Source organism: Corylus avellana, chromosome 10 (assembly GCF_965113065.1).
Source record: "Corylus avellana chromosome 10, dhCorAvel1.hap1.2, whole genome shotgun sequence".
NCBI classification, from domain to species: domain Eukaryota; kingdom Viridiplantae; phylum Streptophyta; class Magnoliopsida; order Fagales; family Betulaceae; genus Corylus; species Corylus avellana.
The window spans coordinates 21,245,258-21,265,723 of record NC_142499.1 but is presented as its reverse complement, the minus strand read 5'-3'; the positions used below and the strand labels follow the sequence as shown (position 1 = coordinate 21,265,723).

The 20,466-nt window shown below is 36.7% G+C and overlaps 3 protein-coding genes across 8 annotated transcripts; 1 reads left to right on the top strand and 2 right to left on the bottom strand.

Moving 5' to 3' along the window:
- On the top strand, positions 1–12,188 carry CPL2 (carboxyl-terminal domain (ctd) phosphatase-like 2). 6 transcript variants are annotated; one of them, XM_059606506.2, is made up of 16 exons: positions 1–427; positions 671–1,144; positions 1,951–2,161; positions 2,260–2,417; positions 2,504–2,574; positions 2,667–2,772; positions 2,904–2,993; positions 3,237–3,378; positions 3,483–3,835; positions 3,941–3,998; positions 4,343–4,473; positions 4,573–4,626; positions 9,736–9,832; positions 10,368–10,528; positions 11,548–11,618; positions 11,823–12,188. In XM_059606506.2, exons 1-16 carry the CDS (start codon positions 158–160, stop codon positions 11,926–11,928), a joined length of 2,553 nt encoding a protein of 850 aa, XP_059462489.1. In that variant the 5' UTR covers positions 1–157; the 3' UTR covers positions 11,929–12,188. The 6 variants fall into 6 exon arrangements, 5 of the variants coding, with proteins under 5 accessions (XP_059462489.1, XP_059462490.1, XP_059462491.1 ...); XM_059606507.2 differs by having other exon boundaries at positions 11,548–11,636; positions 11,823–11,913; XR_009441288.2 differs by lacking the exon at positions 11,823–12,188 and having other exon boundaries at positions 10,368–10,782; positions 11,548–11,636.
- A 1,293-nt stretch (positions 12,189–13,481) lies between these two features.
- On the bottom strand, positions 13,482–16,943 carry LOC132161971 (Carbohydrate-binding-like fold). Its single transcript, XM_088510887.1, has 5 exons — positions 16,607–16,943; positions 16,269–16,293; positions 15,999–16,159; positions 15,084–15,905; positions 13,482–14,177 (listed from the first exon to the last, which is right to left on the bottom strand). Exons 1-5 carry the CDS (start codon positions 16,802–16,804, stop codon positions 13,947–13,949), a joined length of 1,437 nt encoding a protein of 478 aa, XP_088367013.1. The 5' UTR covers positions 16,805–16,943; the 3' UTR covers positions 13,482–13,946.
- Positions 16,944–18,696: 1,753 nt separating this feature from the next.
- Positions 18,697–20,031, bottom strand: LOC148583501 (putative LRR receptor-like serine/threonine-protein kinase At3g47570). Its single transcript, XM_088511287.1, has 2 exons — positions 19,639–20,031; positions 18,697–19,366 (listed from the first exon to the last, which is right to left on the bottom strand). Exons 1-2 carry the CDS (start codon positions 19,964–19,966, stop codon positions 18,921–18,923), a joined length of 774 nt encoding a protein of 257 aa, XP_088367413.1. The 5' UTR covers positions 19,967–20,031; the 3' UTR covers positions 18,697–18,920.
- Between the last annotated feature and the right edge of the window lie 435 nt (positions 20,032–20,466).

Genomic DNA, 20,466 nt, shown 5'->3' with positions numbered 1-20,466 from the left:
TTGAAACCCGGGGCAGAGAGGGAGGGGGAGAGAGCAAGAGAGTTGAGAGAGTGAGAGGATAAATCTCAAATTTCACAAAGATAGCCCTAATTTTACATACATTTATGCTTTTTTCTACTATTTTTCCTTGTTTGGCGTCGAATCAAATTTGATTTAAATGAGTCGATTAGGGTTTAAATCCGTGGTCTACCACGGTGACTTGTGTTTGGGAGAGCTGGACGCTATCCCGGTTTCGGACCAGAATTTCCAGTTCCCAAACAACGAGATTCGCATCCACCACGTGTCGCCACCGAGTGAACGATGCCCTCCGCTTTCGATCCTCCAAACGATTTCTTCGTTTTCGGTTCGGTGCAAGCTCGAGTCGTCTTCGCCGGTCGAGCAGTCCCATCTGATCAATCTCCACGCCATGTGCTTTTACGAACTCAAGGTCGCTACTCAATCCGCTTCGTTTTAAATTTTAATTCATCAATTATTTTTATTTTTGTCGCCGAGAATGTAGCAAAAATTTGAAGTTTTTTTTAGCGTTATGTTGTTATTTATATGACCAAAACGTCTTAGAAAAAATTGTGAGAATTGGAAATCAAATAAGTAGAATTTTATTTTCTCGTACTTTCTTTTATTTTTCTTAATTAGAAATGAAAAAAAAAAATTGTTTGGTTTGTTTATATAGACGGCCGTGGTATTGATTGGAGACGGAGAGATTCATTTAGTGGCAATGCCAAGTAAGCAGAAGAAGTTTCCGTGCTTTTGGTGCTATTCGGTCCCTGCAGGTCTGTACAATGCGAGCTTAGGGATGCTGAATCTGCGTTGTCTGGCGATCGTGTTCGATCTTGATGAAACGCTCATCGTTGCAAACACCATGAAGTCGTTTGAGGACAGAATTGAGGCGCTTCGAGGCTGGATTGCACGCCAGACCGATCCTGTGCGTGTGTCGGGAATGGCTGCCGAGATGAAGCGGTACATTGATGATCGAATGCTGTTGAAGCAGTACATGGAGAGCGATTTTGTGGTGGATACTAATGGGAAGGCATATAAGGTGCAATTGGAGGAGGTTCTGCGGCTATCTGATAACCATGAACGAGTTGTTCGGCCTGTAATACGGTTGCAAGAAAAGAATATTGTCCTCACTCGTATCAATCCTGAGGTAAGAGGATCACTTTGATTCTCTATTGTTTGTTTCTTTATCATCTCTATTAGATGCACTCTTTGAGTTTTATACAGTGTATATCCAAGGAATACTTTAACGAATGGAGCAGCAAGTAATGGATTTGGATGAGTGCTTACTTTTAGCGAAATGATTGATAATGGATACAAAAAGAACTTTCTATATTGGTATACTATATCCAGATGCTTCATAGACTATGATATGCTGATGAATTAAATGGCTCAGTATTTGTACAACATGTGCATGCTCGCACGCATACACACAAGTCACCCATATGTACCGATTGATTGATATTTGTAATAAGATGTGTCTGAAGAAAAATGAGATATGCTGATATGTAATAATATATTTGTAATAAGATGTGTCTATAGACGATGATATGCTGATGCATTACAATCAGCTAGGAAACCTGAGTATGTATTACATGGTTTTTGCTTGCTGATCGGGAGTTTGGACAGTTGGAGCATCCTATGGTAACACATTTAGGGATTTTAACTGCATTTATGCAGTCACTGTCCAGCCATCTACGTGCGGGGTTTCTAGTTTGGCGGAATAGTTTTTGCTGTTAGGGTATAAAAGTAACTTGACTAATACTAATACTAAGATATCAAAATTGTGGATACAGCACATTGGTTAAGTTGTTTGGATGGATGCTTTCTGAAATGTTAGGCTGTCTTTGTTGTTGTTGTTGTTGTTGTTGTTTTTTTTTTTTTTTTGTTTAAATCTTTTTGTTGGATGGCTAACTGTTCTTGTTTTCCTAAGGACTGGTTGTTTCCTTTGTGTAGAATCGTGACACAAGTGTGCTCGTGAGGTTACGACCTGCTTGGGAGGATTTGAGAAGCTATTTGACTGCAAAAGGTAGGAAACGGTTTGAAGTTTATGTGTGCACTATGGCAGAAAGAGATTATGCCTTAGAAATGTGGAGGCTTCTTGACCCGGAGGCACACCTTATAGGTTCAAATAAACTCCGTGACCGTGTTATATGTGTCAAATCAGGCAAGTGTTATGAGAAGAAATTGACCTTTTTTCATGCCTGTTCCTCTCTTTAAACCTAAATCAATTTGTGAATCCTTTTCTTGGTTCTGACCTGACAGGTTCCAGGAAATCGTTGCTAAATGTCTTCCGGGATGGCATGTGTCATCCAAAGATGGCAATGGTAATTGATGACCGTTCAAAGGTTTGGGAAGATAAGGACCAACCTCGAGTTCATGTGGTTCCTGCATTCACTCCTTATTTTGCTCCTCAGGCAGAGGTACTTTATTTTTCCTTTTCTATATTTGTTGAGATAAGTTCTTTTAAAATGCTAATGACCTTTTTGTTCTTTTATTTGTTTAATAGACTGCTCTCGCTGTTCCAGTCCTCTGTGTAGCAAGAAACGTTGCATGCAATGTCAGAGGTTACTTTTTCAAGTAAGGGCCTTTTCTTAATAAAATCATATAACCCATCCATTTTTGAGAATTGACTTATAGTTGCAATTTATAAATGTAATGCCTGCATCCAGAGAGTTCGATGAGAATTTATTACGAAGAATCTCTGAAGTCTTTTATGAAGATGAGGTGGTAAATTTACCTTCTGCTCCTGATGTGAGCAACTACATGATGTCAGAGGTATTTGAACTGATCTGATTCTCAAGCCATGAGACTTAACATTTTTTTTTTGGTATGCTGTATGTTGCTGTTACGATTTTTTTTCCCCTTCTAAAACAATTTTCTTATGATAAATTGTTTCTGAATGTCAGGATGCTGGATTTGTACCAAATGGTAATGCTAATGCTCCCATTAGTGAAGGGATGAATGGTGTTGAAGTTGAACGAAGGTTAAACCTAATGGTAGGTTTTTAATATATTAGTGGATGTGGCTTTATTAGTGAATGCTAAATGATGTTAGCATTATGAGTCAACGTAATTAATTGGTTTCAATTGGCGAATGTTATTCTTATGACAAAAGTTTCTCCTTTGTTGCTCCTTATGTGCATGTAGCATAATGGGAATTTGATCATTTATTTACATTTTTAATTCTCTTTTGTTTTGTTTTGTCTTGTTTTTTTTTTTTCTCTCTCTCTCTCTCTCTAGGATGAGAAGTATATTAACGACTTGGCTACTCCTTCGTTGACAAGTAGTCCTGAGTTAAGATATGAAACCTCTCAGCCTCCTCTTTCTGTCTTACCGAATGTCACTGGACCTGCATCTTCAAGACCATTGACGCCTTCTCAGAGTATTTGCTTCATTCTCTTAATATATTTATCTTTTGGAAAGTTTGATATCCGTTATTAAAGATATATGCTTTGTGTCTAACCATATTTTTCAATTATATTGTAGAACCTGGTTTACTTGGAGCTCCTGTTAGACGAGATTGCATCGCATCTGATCGTGATTATGATATGAAGAGAGGACTCCTTACAACGAAGCGTGGTCCAGATCTAAGGAATCAAAGCTCAGGTGAACCTCCTATTCTGTCAAGATTACCTACACAATCAGCATCAGTGATGCAGCCACAGGGAGGCTGGTTGGTGGAAGATGATATCAGTAGAGGACATTCAAATAATCGACCTTTGGGATTTGTTCAAGAAGCTGAACCATTAAAACCTGATAAACAGTGTGCCCATCTAAATCCACTTCCTCCTAGCACACCAGGATCTACTCCTGCTTTATTCTCACAAACATTTGAAGAGGTTTGTTGTGGATGTTCTTTGAACTTACAATATCACTATCTGGTTTTGACAATCATTTTTACAGGTGACTGAGAGAGTGAAATTTTTCTTCTTGCTTTTATGCAGGCATGTGCTGGTTATGGTTTGCAAAAACAAAATATTCCACTTGCAAGTCAGCTATCAGGTATGGGAACTTGCAAAATCTTGAATTCATGTATCTTTATATCTAAAATTTAAAAAGCATAGGTTTTTTTTTAAAGACTATTCAGTTAGTCTATCTAGCAAGGCACCCTTTTGGGTCTCCATGTATGTATTAAATTTTTTTATTATAGCTTTGATTCCTGCATTGAAATCAGAGGGATGGGAAAGTGAAATTGATGTTTTACTATCCTTCTAGCCTTTGCTGTCAATGCCAAGCTTGAATAAGAAGATTGATGATGTGTTCTTTTTGTGAATGATGTGCTGTTTATGATGAGCAATGCCTATCTAGTATCTATATATCTATTAGCTGATTGAAGTTTCTTGCAGAGATTGGTGTATCTCAAAATCAGGTGTCCAATAGCAGAGATGTTCAAACTGAAGCTGGGAAATTGAGCCTGCTACATTCTCCTTTATCCATTGGAGTTCTGCATGAAATTGCACGTAGATGCAGCTCCAAGGTACAGATGTATTCTGGGTTGACTAGGGATACATTAATCTATTTTTGGTCCTCCCTTATCCTTGTTGGGCTGTTCACCATATTATGTCCTATCTTGCAGGTTGAGTTCAGGTCTGTTGTAAGCACCAGTAAAGATTTGCAATTTTCTGTTGAGGTCAGTGCAACTGTGTTTCCTTCTTGAAAGTTATTTTGAATCTTTACTCCTGTCTGAACATCTATCCATGATATCATTTTTTATTGTACTTTAGAAAAGTAAATATTTCTTTTTGTGAGTTATGAAAGAATGGTTCAACTATCACCAACCAATTGGTTAAATTACAGAAATGCTTTTTCTGCCATGTGTTTTCTCCCAAGTTGTTGCTTGTAGTGGTTGATTTGTTGATCTTACTATTTTGAGTTGGATTTTATTGGACTCTTGGAGGACTCATCAACGTGAACAATATGTTAGTTAGGTTGGTAGAAATGTATCGATATGTTCTCTTTGCCACAAGGATTTGGATTCTAAAGACCAAGTCCAACAAGGAGTCCTAGTGTGTCTTGGATTCCCAGTAGGATTAGGTTTGCTAGTGTTACTAGGATTCATATTGGGTTAAGAGAACCTAGTTTGACTAGGATTTCTATTGGGACTTTGACTCCTATTTTAAGTTGGATTCCTAATGAGATTGGGACTCCTAAATTAAATAGGACTTTCATCGGATAAGTTATCCTAGTTTGACTTGGATTACTACTCAAACTATGATTCTTAATGAGATTAGGACACTAATCCATTTTTGTGAAGTTTTTAAAGGGAAAGGTCACAATTGTGAAATAAAACCCAATATTTCAAAACATCAAGTGAGATAGAGATTCAAGAGTTAAGTCTCATGGCATCCATTGTTGGTCTATAGTAATGTAAAGTAAAGTATTTCACATTGACCATGGGTCATGCTCCCTGCAGGGTGTGTCTTTACTTTGCGGATTATAAGAATCGACTTCCGTGGAATAGAGGAGATGTGATTAACATCATGAATGACCATGTTGCGGTGAAGTTGCTTGAGAATCACGTTGAATCTATATGATGGTATACACTTGACTAAGTTAAGATGTTATCCTTCTTATGGAGCTTGTCATCTTAAACTTAGAGGTTAAGGGAAGAGCTACTAATTGTTAATATTTGGTATTGAGATACCTAGATGCCATTAATGATGAAAATAGTTCTCGCCTAATTATAATAGTTAAAGCATTTCGCCTTTACCATGGGTCATACTCCCTACAGAAGGTGTTTGTAATTGCAGGATTAGGTTGTCGTTGTTATGTTTTCTTTTAGGTGTTGTAATATATTTGTTGTTTGCGAAGTGTATTTTCCCTAATTATGTTCATTTTTAATATTTCGGATTAAAATGTCTTCTTTTAACTCTCCTGCCACCTTTTTGAATCAGACTACTAAATTGACTAAATCAAATTACGCACAATGGAAGTGTAGTTTTTATGAGATATTGATAGCTGAAGGGCACAATAATGTGGTGTCTCAGCCTTGTCTAGAGTTCCCAGCTTTGGATGCCACTCAGGAGGTCATACAACGATATAATCGTTGGAATCATTTCAACGAGTTGGCGAGAACCTTCATCTTGACATCTCTGTCAGATGATCTCCAGCATGAGATGCAAGACCTTTCACTCGCTTCAGACATGTTGATTAGTCTGAACGATAAGTTTGGTAAACAAAATAGTGTTGCTAGGCAGGACACGAGAGAGTCTAATTGATACTAGAATGACTAAAGAAGTACCAGTTCGCAATCATTGTCAATATATGATTGCATGCTTAAAAGAACTGGAGGTGTTGGATGCAAAGATTGATTGTCAATCTCCAGTCCCTGTCACATTCATTCAATCAATACAGACCAAGTGTTTCCATGAACAAAAAAGGCTTACACTTAGCCTGAATTGGTGAATGTCGCAGCAGATAGCATCTTGAAAGTCAATGCTAGTATGCATATGGCTGAAGCTTCTTCTGCTGAGTTGAAATGCGGGAAAAAGAAGAAGGGTTCTAAACGAGATGGCAAGCGAGTTGCCATAGGAGTGAATGAAGCAGGGAACAAAATAGCAAAAGCCAAGTCTAAAAGAAAGTGTTACCATTGTGGCAAAGCAGGGCACTGGCTAAGAAACTGCCCAAAGTATTTGGCTCTCAAACGCCAAGCTAATAATGGTTCTTCCTTTTAGTTGGAAAATGCTTAGTAGTGAATTTCATTGGTTTCTAGTGTGTGGATTCAGGTACACTAATCGTGTCTGCAATGTGATTGCAGGGGTTTCAAGAAAACAATAATTAAGAGAAGGAAAGATATGCTTAACGCATGAAGAAGGAATGCATATTCCAGTTTTTTCTTTTAGAGATTTATTTGTATATTGAAAAACAGTAGTTTTAATTTTATCTATTAGAAATGAGTTTTGGGCCTAACTCAACCCAAAAGCTAGCTCAAGAGTTGAGGTTTCCCCTCACCCTTATAAATGGCCCATCTCCTTAATACCCAAGCAATGTGAGACTTCCAACATTATCAAACTATTTATACTCTCCCTTTTGGATAAATGCTATTATATCTTTATTTTGAAATATACCACCATAATAAAGAATGATAAATTGTTTATTTTGAATTTGTTATTGGTAGTCTGAAAAATATTACTTATGATTATTGCATTTCTATAACCCTGTTTTAGAACCTACTTAGCTCTTTATCATTAATTAGGTAGGTTTTTTCTACTAACGTAGCATGTATTTGCAACGCATGTCTTTGGACATATTAATCCAAGTAAGGATCTAAAGACTGATCAAAGATGGGCCCATTGGCTCTTGGTGAGTTCACAATCTTTAAGGATCACTTGTCAAAGGCTAAGATTGTATCCTAATTGACCGCACTCAGGGATTCTCCAACAAAATAGTGTGGCGGAAAGAAAGAATAAGACTCTTTTAGAGATAGTAAGGACTAGCATGAGTAACGCTATTCTACCTATATCCTTTTGGGGATATACCCTAAAGACTGCAACATACTTCCTAAAGCATGCTTGTGTGTTGGGTATCTGAAAGGAACTAGGGTTGGATTGTTCTATGGTCTTGATGATAGGAAAGGTGTTTGTTAACTCAAACACCAGGTTTCTTGAAAAGACTATGTGAACAATTTCAAGCAAAAGAGATACACCATAAGATACCTAGTACCATCAATCCATCATACCACATTGTAGTGGGAAGATAGCTTCATGTTCTTGGGTGAAGCTTGTGAAGATGTCTTTGAAGAACATTAATCAGATCCCAAGATCTGGAGCGGTTAATGATGTGGAAACCAAGTTGGAATTTTTGTATTCCAACCAAGTCTAGAAACTTGTAGAGGCGCCTAATGTCATTAAACCCAGAGATTGAAAATGGGTCTACAAGTAGAAGAGGGGTAGATAGGAAGGGTGAAACCTTCAAGGCAAGGCTGGTTGAAAAAGGTCTTTCTCAGAAATAAGGGATCAACTGTGAGGAAACTTCTTCCCTGGAAGACGCGCTTAAGTCTATCTAGACCCTCTAATCCATTTTTCAAATTATGAAATTTGACAAATGGATGCCAAGACAACCTTTCATGGTCATCTTGATGAGGACATCTCTCTGATGTAGTCAAACGGGTTTTTGCGAAGAACCAGGAGCATATAATATGCAAGATGCAAAAGTTCATCAATGATCTTAAGCAAGCGTCCAAGTCATGGAACATCATATTTGATCTGGAAAGCGTTTGCTTTGGTCACTGATGAGCCATGTGTGTACAAGAGGCGTCAAGATAAAGTGTTGTATGTTGGTATCCTAATCATTGTGAATGATATAGAAACATTATCAATAGTCACGATTTGGTTATCCAACCAGCTTGATATGGATGTGGGAGAAGTAGGCTACATCCTATAGATTAAGCTTTTGCGAGATCGAATAATAGGATGTAGGGCTTATCCCAGGCTGCATACATAGACAAGGTCCTGTGACTCCTGTCTACCTTTAGCATGCAAGACTCTAAGGACTACTTTCCTTCGGGTATGGAGTTCTTCCTCTTAGGCATGTGCCTCATGGTAGAAATAGGATTAAAAACTCTAGCCTCCACCTTGAAAAACACGGCTACTAGGGTGTTTAGAAGATCGTGTAAATTAGCTCAAACAATCAATTTGGAGAGGGACCTAAAGGGAAAATAAAAACTAGCTCCAATAGGCCTAAGACACTTGTCATCTCTTGACTTGTCCTAAGTTACTATTAATTACAATTAATTTCACTAAACCATTATAATTATACTCTAGCATTTTATTTTTGATTATTAAAATAATTTCAATGACATTCTTATGTTAGTGCAGTTGATTCCTGCACTGGATAATCAATAGTCGAATTAAAGTCATAAAGTGACTGCCACTTTAATTCATTACCTCTTACCCTTGGGTACCCAAATCAATTCCTTGTTTATTTTCATAGTTGTGAAATCTCATTTTACCTTGTATATAAAGTTTTAGTAACTCTTACCAAAATACCCATGTCCGAGATTAAGAATAACCGATTCCGAACCATCTCTCATGAAACAGAGGTCACTAGATCGACTCTCTTATTTTCCCCTCCCCTTGGGGCCAAATTACTTATGGATTTGCTTTTAGTCCCAACTATTGGGTTGGCTGCAAATATATATATTTTTTGTTCACCATTTAATTCTATCTCTAGGCCATACGTTTGTTACATAATCTATTATCATGTTTATATTTACTTATTTTACTGGTCAATTTTTTTGCCTTACCTTTACACTTTTCATTCCTTTCAACTTGAATTAAATCACTCATTTGTGGCTATGCATTCATTGGTTTTCATTGCATTTCTTCATAATATTAAAAGCTTCTATAGCTACTTGTTATCATATTTTTGGTATATTGTTTACTTGAAGTAAGCTGTAATTGATGTTTTCTTTTTCTTTTTTCTATTATCATGTTTATATTTTCTTATTTTACTGGTCAATTTTTTTGCCTTACCTTTACACTTGTCATTCCTTTCAACTTGAATTAAATCACTCTTTTGTGGCTATGCATTCATTGGTTTTCATTGCATTTCTTCATAATATTAAAAGCTTCTATAGCTACTTGTTATCATATTTTTGGTATATTGTTTACTTGAAGTAAGCTGCAATTGATGTTTTCTTTTTCTTTTTTCTTTTTTAAAAAAGATTTGTGAAAGCCTAAGGAACCATATTGTTCTCTTTGGACTCTATTAAGCTCATTCTGTGGATCCCTTGGTTTAGGTTTTTTTCACTGGTGAGAAGATAGGGGTTGGAATGGGTAAGACAAGGAAAGATGCGCACCAACAAGCTGCTGAGAATGCTCTTCACAGCTTAGCAGGTAAATCCTCCTCTTATTCGTTCTTCAAGACAGATTTCTTCTTTGAAGCTGACTTTATTTTATACTACATAAACTTTTGTAGGAATTATTTATTTTAATATATAACTGATGTGGCCTTTAGAAGTTGTGGAGCTTAGGTAAGGTGGAGTGTGATCGTATTGGTGAGTTAGAGGAGTTTAGTTGCCAAAGGAATCTCTTCTTGGGTGGTGAGGGTTTTGAGGGGTAGCTGGCTGTTTTAGAAGGAAGGCTATTTGTGGATGTTGCCTATTATTGCCGTTTCTCAGATAAGTGGGGATGTCTCCTTATTGTTGGTGTATCTGGCATTAAAGAAGTAGAAGAAACTTGTAATCTTTTAGTACTCTGGTCGATAAGGAAGTTATTTCTGAGTATAACATTTATACCATCAACTGTAGACGGTAACAATTATTTTTTACTTTTACTCCTTGGTAGTACTTATTCCATTTGATTCTGGTTATTAAATAATTACATTCTAAACGCAATGATTCTGAATGCATCTTGGTGTGTGGAATCGCAGAAAAATATGTAGCATATATTGCACCTCGTTCTGGGGCTGTTGACGGAGATTTTGATAAGCTTTCCCTCGGAAATGAAAATGGATTTCTATGGGATATCGTCAGTCCCGGCACGAATGAACTGCTAAGAGAAGATGGGTTGCCCAAAGAGAGCACTTCTGAGGTGGGATTCTGACGATGCCCTTTTCGTATTTGATTTGATTTCTTTGTTCAAAGACATAGGTGATGCTTGGATAAAGGGTATGTAGGCGAGAAATTTCCAGATGAGGGGTAGTGGTTGTGTAGAGAGAAACCACTCCCTTTTTGAATTTTGCATCGCATCAAGATGTAAGAGCTAAATCATTGAAAGGGGAGTGAGCTGGCTTCATGTCTGCCATTGCTGCCTTACCCAGGCTCCATTCTTTCCTAATTTAAGAGGTAAGGGCTTGGTGGTCAGTCCCTAGTTTCTACCCATTATCCAAGTACTCGCTAGTAGTCGATTCAGCTTTTCCATTTATATCTTAATACTTCATTCAACATTTGTTGTGTTTAAGCATGTTTTTTCATGGCAATGACTATTTACATGAGTTCACATTAATCTTTTAATTGCTGTATTTGAAAAAGATCTTGTCTATGATTGCTGGACACGGACACGGGCGCCATGTTTTGACATGACCACAGGGTTATGGGCACAAGTTTTAAAAATTGTAGCACAAGGACATGACTATAGTCTTGTGTACTCTCTGATTACCTATCAAAAATAAAATAAAATCTAACATGTATATTTATCATGTTCTGTGTTCATTTGTATGCATAGAAAACCATGCATCTAAAGTAATTATTAAAATAATATGTATGATTTTGTTAACAGATATTCCTGGCACCCGCAGAAGTATTGTCATTATTCTGTTTTAAAAAATTTGTATTGTTATTCTGTGAGTACATTGTGGTTTCCTCGTGTCTGACAAACCAGATTTTCAATAGAATGAGAGTCCCAGAAAGGATTTATCCTGGTTGGTTTTAGTAAATTGTTTCATGTTTTCGGCTTTTGCTGGCCCAAAGTTCTGCAATGTGTGTGAAGATCCTTAGACATTAAAGAAACCTCTTTTTAGAAGATGAAAAGCCTTTGATGCATAAATGCAGTTTTGTGTTCTTAATGGATGATCTGGTTTAATCATTTGTACTGATGAAAATGATTTTCAGCCTGGTGAAGGTGGATCTGGGAATACTTCTAATGTAAATCAGCAAGTACAGAAGCGAGCCACTTCCCCAAGGTAACACAAGACAAAGGGGTAAATTTCTTATTTCTCTTTTATTTTCAGTGAATTGGCTGCTTGACAAAAGAGGGAGAGATTGGGAGGGAGGACAAGCGCTCTTCTTGCTGACTCTGTAAATGCTGTTGAGAGGGAGAATTTAAAGGCTGTATGATGTGGAATGTGGTGATCTGTGGTGATTTATTCCGCTATTCTATTCTCCAGGTTACCGAATTCTATTCCTAGTAAACGAACGAAGGACGAACTATTTCGTGCTTCACAGAGCCTACCGTCTTTTCAGCAACAGAAGAGCGGGCATCCTGTTTCATGAGAAATCATAAGATTTTAGGATATTTAGACAAAAAGTTAATTGAGGTCTACAACTAGGCATTCTACATAGTTCAGCATATTTTTCCCTAGCAAAGCTTATGCTGAGGTGAAAAATTCTGTTTTAGATTTGTGTTTTTGCGAAGATGGGCTCTACTTTTACTTGCCCTACATTTTCCAGTTTATTTTTTGGATATCAAGGTTGAAATTGTTGTCACATAGGCTTTCAAGTAATATCGCAATCAATAGTATTTGGGCCCGTCTCACCAACCTGGTTACGACTTACGATGTTCCATTCTTATTATTGTCTAGTCTTCAAAAGACAGATTGCCGTAGTCTATCCATTTCCCGTATTTTTATTATTATTATTATTTTTAATTTTTTATTCTTTTGGGTTGCTGGGTGGGCGAGAGCTTGGGTTCGTGGCCTTTTGACCATAGCATTTTATGATATATATATCCCAAAAAAAAAAAAAAAACAACTTAAATGTGTATCCTGGTATATGTTTTTTTTTTTTTTTTTCTTTTTTAAACCATCCTATAGGTATATGTTAAATGTAAGTGTATTGCACGATATTATACATTTTTAACCATTTCAAACTCTTGATTTCTTTAAAAGAACTTTTCCTTCGAAGCTTTTTTTCTAGTAAAACTATTGTGATTTGAGGAGGATCTTTAAATCCAGTTATGTTGGCTGTTAATGGGATTTCTATAACTATTTGAGGGTAAATAGCAAAAACATTAATTAATTAAATAAATAAGAGTGGTAGATTGAAAGTTAGATGAAGCTACTCTTTCAAAGAGTATTTATGATATTGCTATCCGAATGGAATGTTATCTAAAACAGGTCTTGAACGTGTTTTAAAAATAAATTATACATGTTCTAGATTTTATTTTTAATAATGTTATCGAGAAAATAAAAGAAGTGGTAGATACTAGATGATGGTATTATGAAACAAAATTACTAAAAGGAAGACGGTACGAAATGATTAGATATATGAAAGAAAATATATATATTTTTATTTTATTTCATAAAATTTAATTTTACTTCCCAATATGTCTTTTGCCTTGAGGATTGAACTTCTTAATTAGTCTTGGCATTGGGCACACCTGGGTCTCGGATTCTAGACCTACATAGAGATGAGGCAGAAAGTGAGCACCCCATTGCGTACGCTGCGCTCTTCAGTCTTCACATTGAATAAATAAATTTTGAGTTTTTAATCAGATGATATCCTTGGTAATTGAGAATGGTCCTTCTCACTGGGTACTTGGTCTCCAGGCTATATGTTTCCCACGTACCTCTCTGGGGGCACGTGCACCGATCACTTTGTTCTATGAAACTTCTATAGCAACAAGATGCTAAATTTGGACTGCTTTTAGGGCAGCTCTATCGAGCCTTCAGGTATAATTCAAAGATGAAGGGAAAAGGTTGTGAGAAAAGGGATTCCATAAATTAGATTGTAAGACTACATTGTTAGGAAATCAAACAAACACAGATGAACACCAAATTCACGTGGTTCACTCTAACTAGGGTTATGACTTATGAGCACAGAGTTGCTGTGGTTTTTCACTATGATGAAGATAGTATTAATACAGAAGAGTTTACAACACTATGACTATATTTATGTCTTGTTTAACCATTACTAGGGCTATAGACCCAAAAGGTCAATATAGAAACTGTCCGAGACTCCAGCAGACCTCTCATAGGCTCCACATAGAGATCAGTCTTCACATAACCTGTCATTACATTCTAGTTGCAACAATTTCCAACTCAATATTCTCTGAGTCATGTGATTTGGTCAAAAGTTTATCTGCTTTTTCACTGCATAGCATAATTACAATCACCATTATTAACTAGACTTCCAAAAAAATTTACAGAATTGTAAGGGAAATTCAAAACCTTAGCACTCTTCACACAATAGACTACAATCAATAACAGGCTGAGGCAACAAAGTTGATTTGTACACACTGCAATGAAAACAAACCAAAGCAATCCTGAATGGCAGGGCATTAGAAGTTGATGCTAAAGCAATCCTAAACTAGTTAGAAGCTTCTGCAGGGTGTTGCGGCCCCATTGAATGTCTCTTTGCAAGACCTTATTGTCGATTGGCTCTGGGTGAAGCTGCTCTTCTCTTTTTGGTACATGAAGCTTTTGTTCAAATCCATTAACAAGCTGTTCTTCCTCATCATTGAAAATTTCTCTAGGTGCTAGTTGAAGTGGGTGGTCACCATCCTGTTCTTGCTTCTCCTCCAACTGAATTTGATTAGGTTTCAGTACAAGGAAAAATAATGGATAAAAGATGACAAGAATAATATACACAATAGAACAGCTTATTAAATTCTTTCCTGGGAGAATTACACATTGCTTTAGAAAACAAAATGCAATAAATTGGAAAACCTCTTGCATCCAATCAATACCATGAGACAACAAGCTCCAAATTCTCCGGTGGGGAATAGGATCCTCTCCATGAGCCATTTAGATCATGATTTAATATTGTTATATCTAACGATGTAGATGATGCCATATGATAAATATGTTGGCACGTCATTCAAAAAATTTAAATGATATAGCATAATTTACATCATTAGATGCAACAACATTAAATCTTGACCATAAATTGGTTCATCTCCATTTCAAGTGAAATTGAGAGAATCCTTGTCCGTTGAGTGCTCCCTCTCATTTTCGTGTAACTAAAGTAGAATGCACATTGTATAACAGAACTTTTGAATTTGTGGGATGAACGAGGAACACTTAGTGGCACATAATGAACAATGCTATGAATGGTAAATTTCAATTTCACATCATAGAACTATTTTCATTTGCAACCATGAAAACTTGGTACTATAAGTAGCTTAAGTGCTCCTATTGTGAACAAAAGAACAATTAGGCTTGTCAATGGACCCTTCTGCTTGAATTCATGATAAACGGAGATGCAGTTGCTCAAATTTGACAACATCAAAGAGGCTGCCTTTCCCTTTATCGTCTTGAGAAGTTCCTCTTCAAGGAAAACAAGATTTCAAGATCATACAAGTTCAGCAATATGCATCTCTTAGCCCTGGAAAGTTGTGGTTTAATGGAATGGACTGGAGTGTTATTTCTGGCTTAGGTAAATGTAGTAGAAGAGAAGAAAAAAGAAGATTACACTCTTCAAGCAGTTACCTCTGGCACTATGTGATCCTCAGCTTTATAGGCTCCCAAAGGGCCATCGACTGCAATTCTTTGCTCACTTTCATCTTGGTTTGCTTCTTGCATGTCATGATTCTTAGCTTCATGGGTTGCAGCAGAGGCATCTTCTGCAAATCTTTTCTCACTTTCATCTTGACTTGCTTCTTCAGCTGCCACTCTTGACAATGGAGTCAAGCCAGGAACCAGTACAGGGCCTCCTCCATGGTTAATCAGGTTTCCCTCAATGTCTGTGCTTAACGGATTTTTGACTGTTGGAGGTCTGCCATTTCTTACAAGAATGTCCTCTGCTATTACTGCACTCTTGTATGGGATAGCCGCAAATTCCTCCTTCGGATCAGTAATTATCGTTTCACTGAACACTTTGCTACTAGCATTCATGTTGGGGTCCTCCTCAAAATAACTTATATTATCTGCAACAATAGCTTTGGGATTCTCTGGTGAAGGATCAATGTTATCAGCAACAATTTGTTCTTTCTGTGGTTCCGCAATCGATATTTCTGCAGGAGAAGTATTGATGTCAGCAATGGCTGATTCCAATTCCTCCTTTGGATGAGTCAAGTTCTCAGCAACAATCAACATTTCTGAGTCAACCGTTGGTTGTTCATTCTGATCAGCAAATTTTTCTTCCTCTATTATTTTCTGAAGTTGAGCATTGTCCCAATCTTCACAAACAGTGATTGTATTCCTAGTTTCCCATGTCTGAAAAATTCGATCTGGGCCAGGTTGCCACCAGATGTTTCCACTTCTTCCTTTTAGTATGAACTTGAAATGGATTGCTTTTCCAGTAGGAATATCCTAATTGACAACAATGACAAAGTACTAGATCAATTTATCTTCAAAAAAAAAAAAATTCTTGTACATTTGACCTTTTTTTTTTTTTTGACTCACCAGCTCCACAGTCCATACGTGCCCATCTGACCAATTCAATGGTATCGCACTTGAAGGGTCCCATAAGCCAAACATAGTATCATCCCCCACCATGAGAAATTGCTCACCAAACATGCATTCTTTCTGTAACTGGAATTTGACATGAACACTCTTTGATGGATCTGCGCAACAGAGGCCAGGTATTGAGACTCAAAGATTTAGGGAGAATCCTAAAGACCAATGGAAAGTTACATGATTCTTCAATTTGGGAAAAGACCAACTACAACTTACCAATTTCTTGAATCACCAATCCTGCCTGCACAGAGAATGTGATACAAATTTGTCAATATACGATTCAATCTACACGGTTATATATATCTATCAAAAGAAAGCAAAGGAAGCGTTTGGGGATTGTTTATTTTATATATATATATATATATATATATATATATATATACCACACAGCTTGAAAGCTGCTCATCAAAAACAGAGAAACAAAAAGTGTGTTTCTGCTCAGCAGCTGCAAGAAGAAGAAGAAGAAGAAGAAGAAGGAAAAGGACTCACACAAACAAAAGCGAAAAGCAAGAACCACCAAAAAAAAATAACGAGATTGTAGAGATAGACAAGACCTGGGTTTCCGATGAGAGACGAGCAACCACCGGGTGTATGGCCTTGTGTTGCACATATATCGAATGAAAGAACCCGAAATCAGCAACTTTATGCGACCGTAAAACATGAGGTTCGGGTCTATTAAGAAACAACTCTTTCGGTGAAACAACGAACTCGTCGACGACGATCCTGGAGGACGAACTCGGTAGGGTGTTCATCACTCGGTCGCTCACTCGCTGCAACTCGGCAGGGTTTTTGTTTGTTTGTGGTGACTCGATGTAATCTGTTTCTAGTGGCTGTTATTGCTGTGAGTCAGTGTTGGGGTTAATGGGTTATATAAATGGTGGGGCCTCATAGCGATATACATGAGCGGATCCTATTCCACGTGGCGTGTTGACACTTATCACCCTGGTTGAATCTGCCTCTCACTTAAACTAACTGCTGTTGGCTCTCGGATAGACAAATTCAAAAAAATAAATAAAAATAGGATAAAATTGAATAATACGTGGAGCAATTAAGGGTCACAGTCGGTGGTCAGGAAGATTAATCTGTACCGTTGGATGTAAAAGTAGGACGGTGTCACGTGTCCCATCTGAGAGTTTACTTTATGCCTTTGCCGTTTCTCAATAAGGCCTGGTATTCAAGCCCAAGCACGGCCACTGGTGCTCTTGTTCCCAGGCCGGGCCGAGCTTGACATTTTTCTTGACATAATGAAACAAACTCTCACTTATTTATACATAATTTCTGGACAAACATGTAACTTTTTTACAAGTAGAATTATAGACTAAAAGTATCATGATAGTGTGTAAAGGACTTCTACATAAATTGGAACATAAACCTGAAAGCTTTACTACCCCATCTTTGAGGATATAGTGCCTGTTAATGGGGTTATAGAACCCTTTTTAAGTTGACAACAGCTAACTATAAAGATAAATGGGAAACTTATATATTTTTAGTCAAAATTCCTTTAAACAACTAAAGGATCACATAAGGACTTGCTATAGCATCCTAAATGCCAGTATAATTGTGCATTTCTCCGGGAAAGAAATCTGCATTTAAAACCATTATATTTGATCATTCAATGCAAAAATAAATAAATAAATAAATTTATGGGGGAAAGTCCACATACCCCCCTTAAACTATTACGCAATTGACAATATCCCTCCCAAATTTTAAATTGCGACAATGTACCCCCCAAACTACCAAAACATTGTCAATGTCCCCCTCATTGACAAACTACCCTTAGTAAAATTTTTTTTTTTAAATTTTTTTGTTTTTAAAGAATGTTTTCTTTTATAATTTTTAAATAAAAATTTCCGTTTTAAAAAAAATTAAAATATTTTCATTTAAAAAAAATAAAATTTTCGTTTTTTAAAGCATATTTTTTAAAAAAAATCTAAAAAAATAAAAATTGATTTTTTTAAAATAAAAATTTCGGTTTTAAAAAAAAATCATTTAAAAATTAAAATAATTTTTTTAAAAAAAAATTAGAATTTTTGTTTTTGTTTTTTTTTTTTGAATTTTAGGGGTATTTTTGTCATATTGATAAATATATAGGGGCATTTTGATCTTTTTGCTAGCTTTGGGGGGGTACATTGTCGCAATTGAAAGTTTGGAGGAGATATTGTCAATTGGGTGGTAGTTTGAGAGGGGTATGTGGACTTTACCAAAATTTATGCTACAACAAGAAAAGCTTAATATGATTACCCCAAGAACTCAGTCAAGACGTATTATTCCTCCTTTAAAATTGTTAGTCACTTAGGTAGTGAACAGTGTCACATTCTTGTATTTTCTCTTATAATTAAACAACTTTGTATCATCTCTATTCAACAAAATTACAGAGTTTCAACCCTGAACCAGATAAAGCCATTGAATGTCTCCTACCAGATGTCTGCTCCATTGCTCTCCTTGTTCCAGCTGCAACAAAGCAACCAAGAATACACCTTATATACACCCAACAGTGAAAAACTAATTCTTTACATTCATCATGTTAATTCATAGAGGACCAAAAGCACCGATGGAAAACACAATAAGAGGCAAGAAAACACAAGAGGCTCACCAAGCTATCGGAGATGTCTCATTTACAGGGAAATTGTAATATCCACAAAGGTTAGCGAAACTGATACTAATGGCTTTAAATTACATCACCTTATAAAGTCATACCACTTATTCAACAAGAAATAAAAGTAAGAAAAGTAGAAGATAAAACACAAATGATAACAATGTCACTCCTAACACACATCTATTACTCCAGATGTGAAGAACTTCTTCAACTTTTGCTGGACAATGCATTTGGGTGGATGTTATCTTATTGGCGTGTGGTGTAGTTGGTAGTTATGTTTGTCCTCGATGATGTACGCTAGACAACGTCAAAATGCATGTGTCTCTAATTGCCCTCAGTTTGTTGACGACTTCATTTGTGGGCAACCGCTCATGAGGTGATGTTGCAGAGCACACGAGTCCAATCTGCAACACTGAGACCAAGCAATCCTCCACTCTGCTTCTAGCATTGAAATGACGATCAACTTCTGTGATTATTGCTCTTTCTTCTATGTCATTGTTATTTGTCTCATCATCTTCTCCATCCTCTCCAAAAGGCATTGACGAGTCCACGATATCCATGACACGTTCTGGCAAAGCCATTGTAGTAAACTTGTGAATGCTCAAGCCATCTTTGAATATGTCATCATCAGGTTTTTTCCCAGTGAACATCTCCAGCAAGAGTATCCCAAAGCTGTAAATATCTCCAAGCACGGAAACTTGGCCGCCCATTCCATACTCTGAAATTTATTAATACACTATCACTAAGATACTATAGTCTTATAAAATTTAGAACTACCCCAAAATAATGCATATTTACTACTATTTAACAATTTTGCATTTTTTTTTTTTTACAAAGAAAAAAAACACTTATTTCCCAGTATTGAAATTTTCAAGTCCGATATATATCTGACTTGAAAATTAGACATGGTCCTATAAAAATTAGGCTTGACTTCTTGTTCATAGCTGCTGTGTCAAACTTAAGCCAAGTCACTGCAAGTTGAAAACATACCTGGAGGAATGTACCCAATGGAACCCTTCAGCGCAACTGACAAGCAATTTGACATGGTTTGATTTTTTGAGGGATTATCTGATGCTTCAAAGACGAATTTCACTAATCCAAAGTCGCCAACATGGGCAATCATATCTTCATTGAGGAGAACATTGCTTGACTTTACATCACAATGAACAATCGGTGTTTCGCAATGGAGATGAAGATATTCCAATGCATAAGCAACATCCATGGCTATGTTTAGTCTTTGAATAAAGCTCAATCTCTTGCATCGATGTTGCTCATCCTTTATAGGGTACAACCACTTGTCTAGGCTTCCATTAGACATGAACTCAAAAACTAGACTCTTAAAGTCGTTCCCTTGATTATCAATGCTTGAGCAATCAGTGATAATCTTAAGGAGATTACAATGGCATAAACTTCGCAAAGCATTGCATTCATCAATGAAACTCTTGGAAGCTCCTCGTTGTTGAAGGTTTAACACTTTAACTGCAACAATTGCTCCGTTGCTAGAAAGAACTCCTTTGTATACAGAACTAAAACTACCTGAACCGATCAAATTGTCCACAGAGAAACCATTAGTTGGTGCATGGAGTTCTGCATAAGATATACAGGCCAATTGCCAATCCTTTAAGGAAGATGCAGCCAAAGGCATCTTTCTCCACTTTTTAACCATACAACATGTAAAGAAAAAACACAATAAAACAATTATCAATATGACAGAAATTACTACTCTGAGTGCAAGGCGTTTCATAGATGAATGTGGACTCTTTTTTGTAGCATTTTGGTAAAAGTAATTTTGGGACACCACCACATAGTTTGCCATTT

Coding starts and splice junctions, on each gene's coding strand:
- CPL2 (XM_059606506.2), top strand. CDS start 158: ATGAGTCGATTAGGGTTTAAATCCGTGGTCTACCACGGTGACTTGTGT. Junction 2,162..2,259: donor TGTTATATGTGTCAAATCAG/GCAAGTGTTATG, acceptor CTGACCTGACAG/GTTCCAGGAAATCGTTGCTA. Junction 3,999..4,342: donor ACTTGCAAGTCAGCTATCAG/GTATGGGAACTT, acceptor AGTTTCTTGCAG/AGATTGGTGTATCTCAAAAT.
- LOC148583501 (XM_088511287.1), bottom strand. CDS start 19,966: ATGTCTAATGGAAGCCTAGACAAGTGGTTGTACCCTATAAAGGATGAG. Junction 19,367..19,638: donor CATTGGGTACATTCCTCCAG/GTATGTTTTCAA, acceptor AATAAATTTCAG/AGTATGGAATGGGCGGCCAA.
- LOC132161971 (XM_088510887.1), bottom strand. CDS start 16,804: ATGAACACCCTACCGAGTTCGTCCTCCAGGATCGTCGTCGACGAGTTC. Junction 15,906..15,998: donor ACGTATGGACTGTGGAGCTG/GTGAGTCAAAAA, acceptor GTTGTCAATTAG/GATATTCCTACTGGAAAAGC. Junction 14,178..15,083: donor AGGATCACATAGTGCCAGAG/GTAACTGCTTGA, acceptor AATCAAATTCAG/TTGGAGGAGAAGCAAGAACA.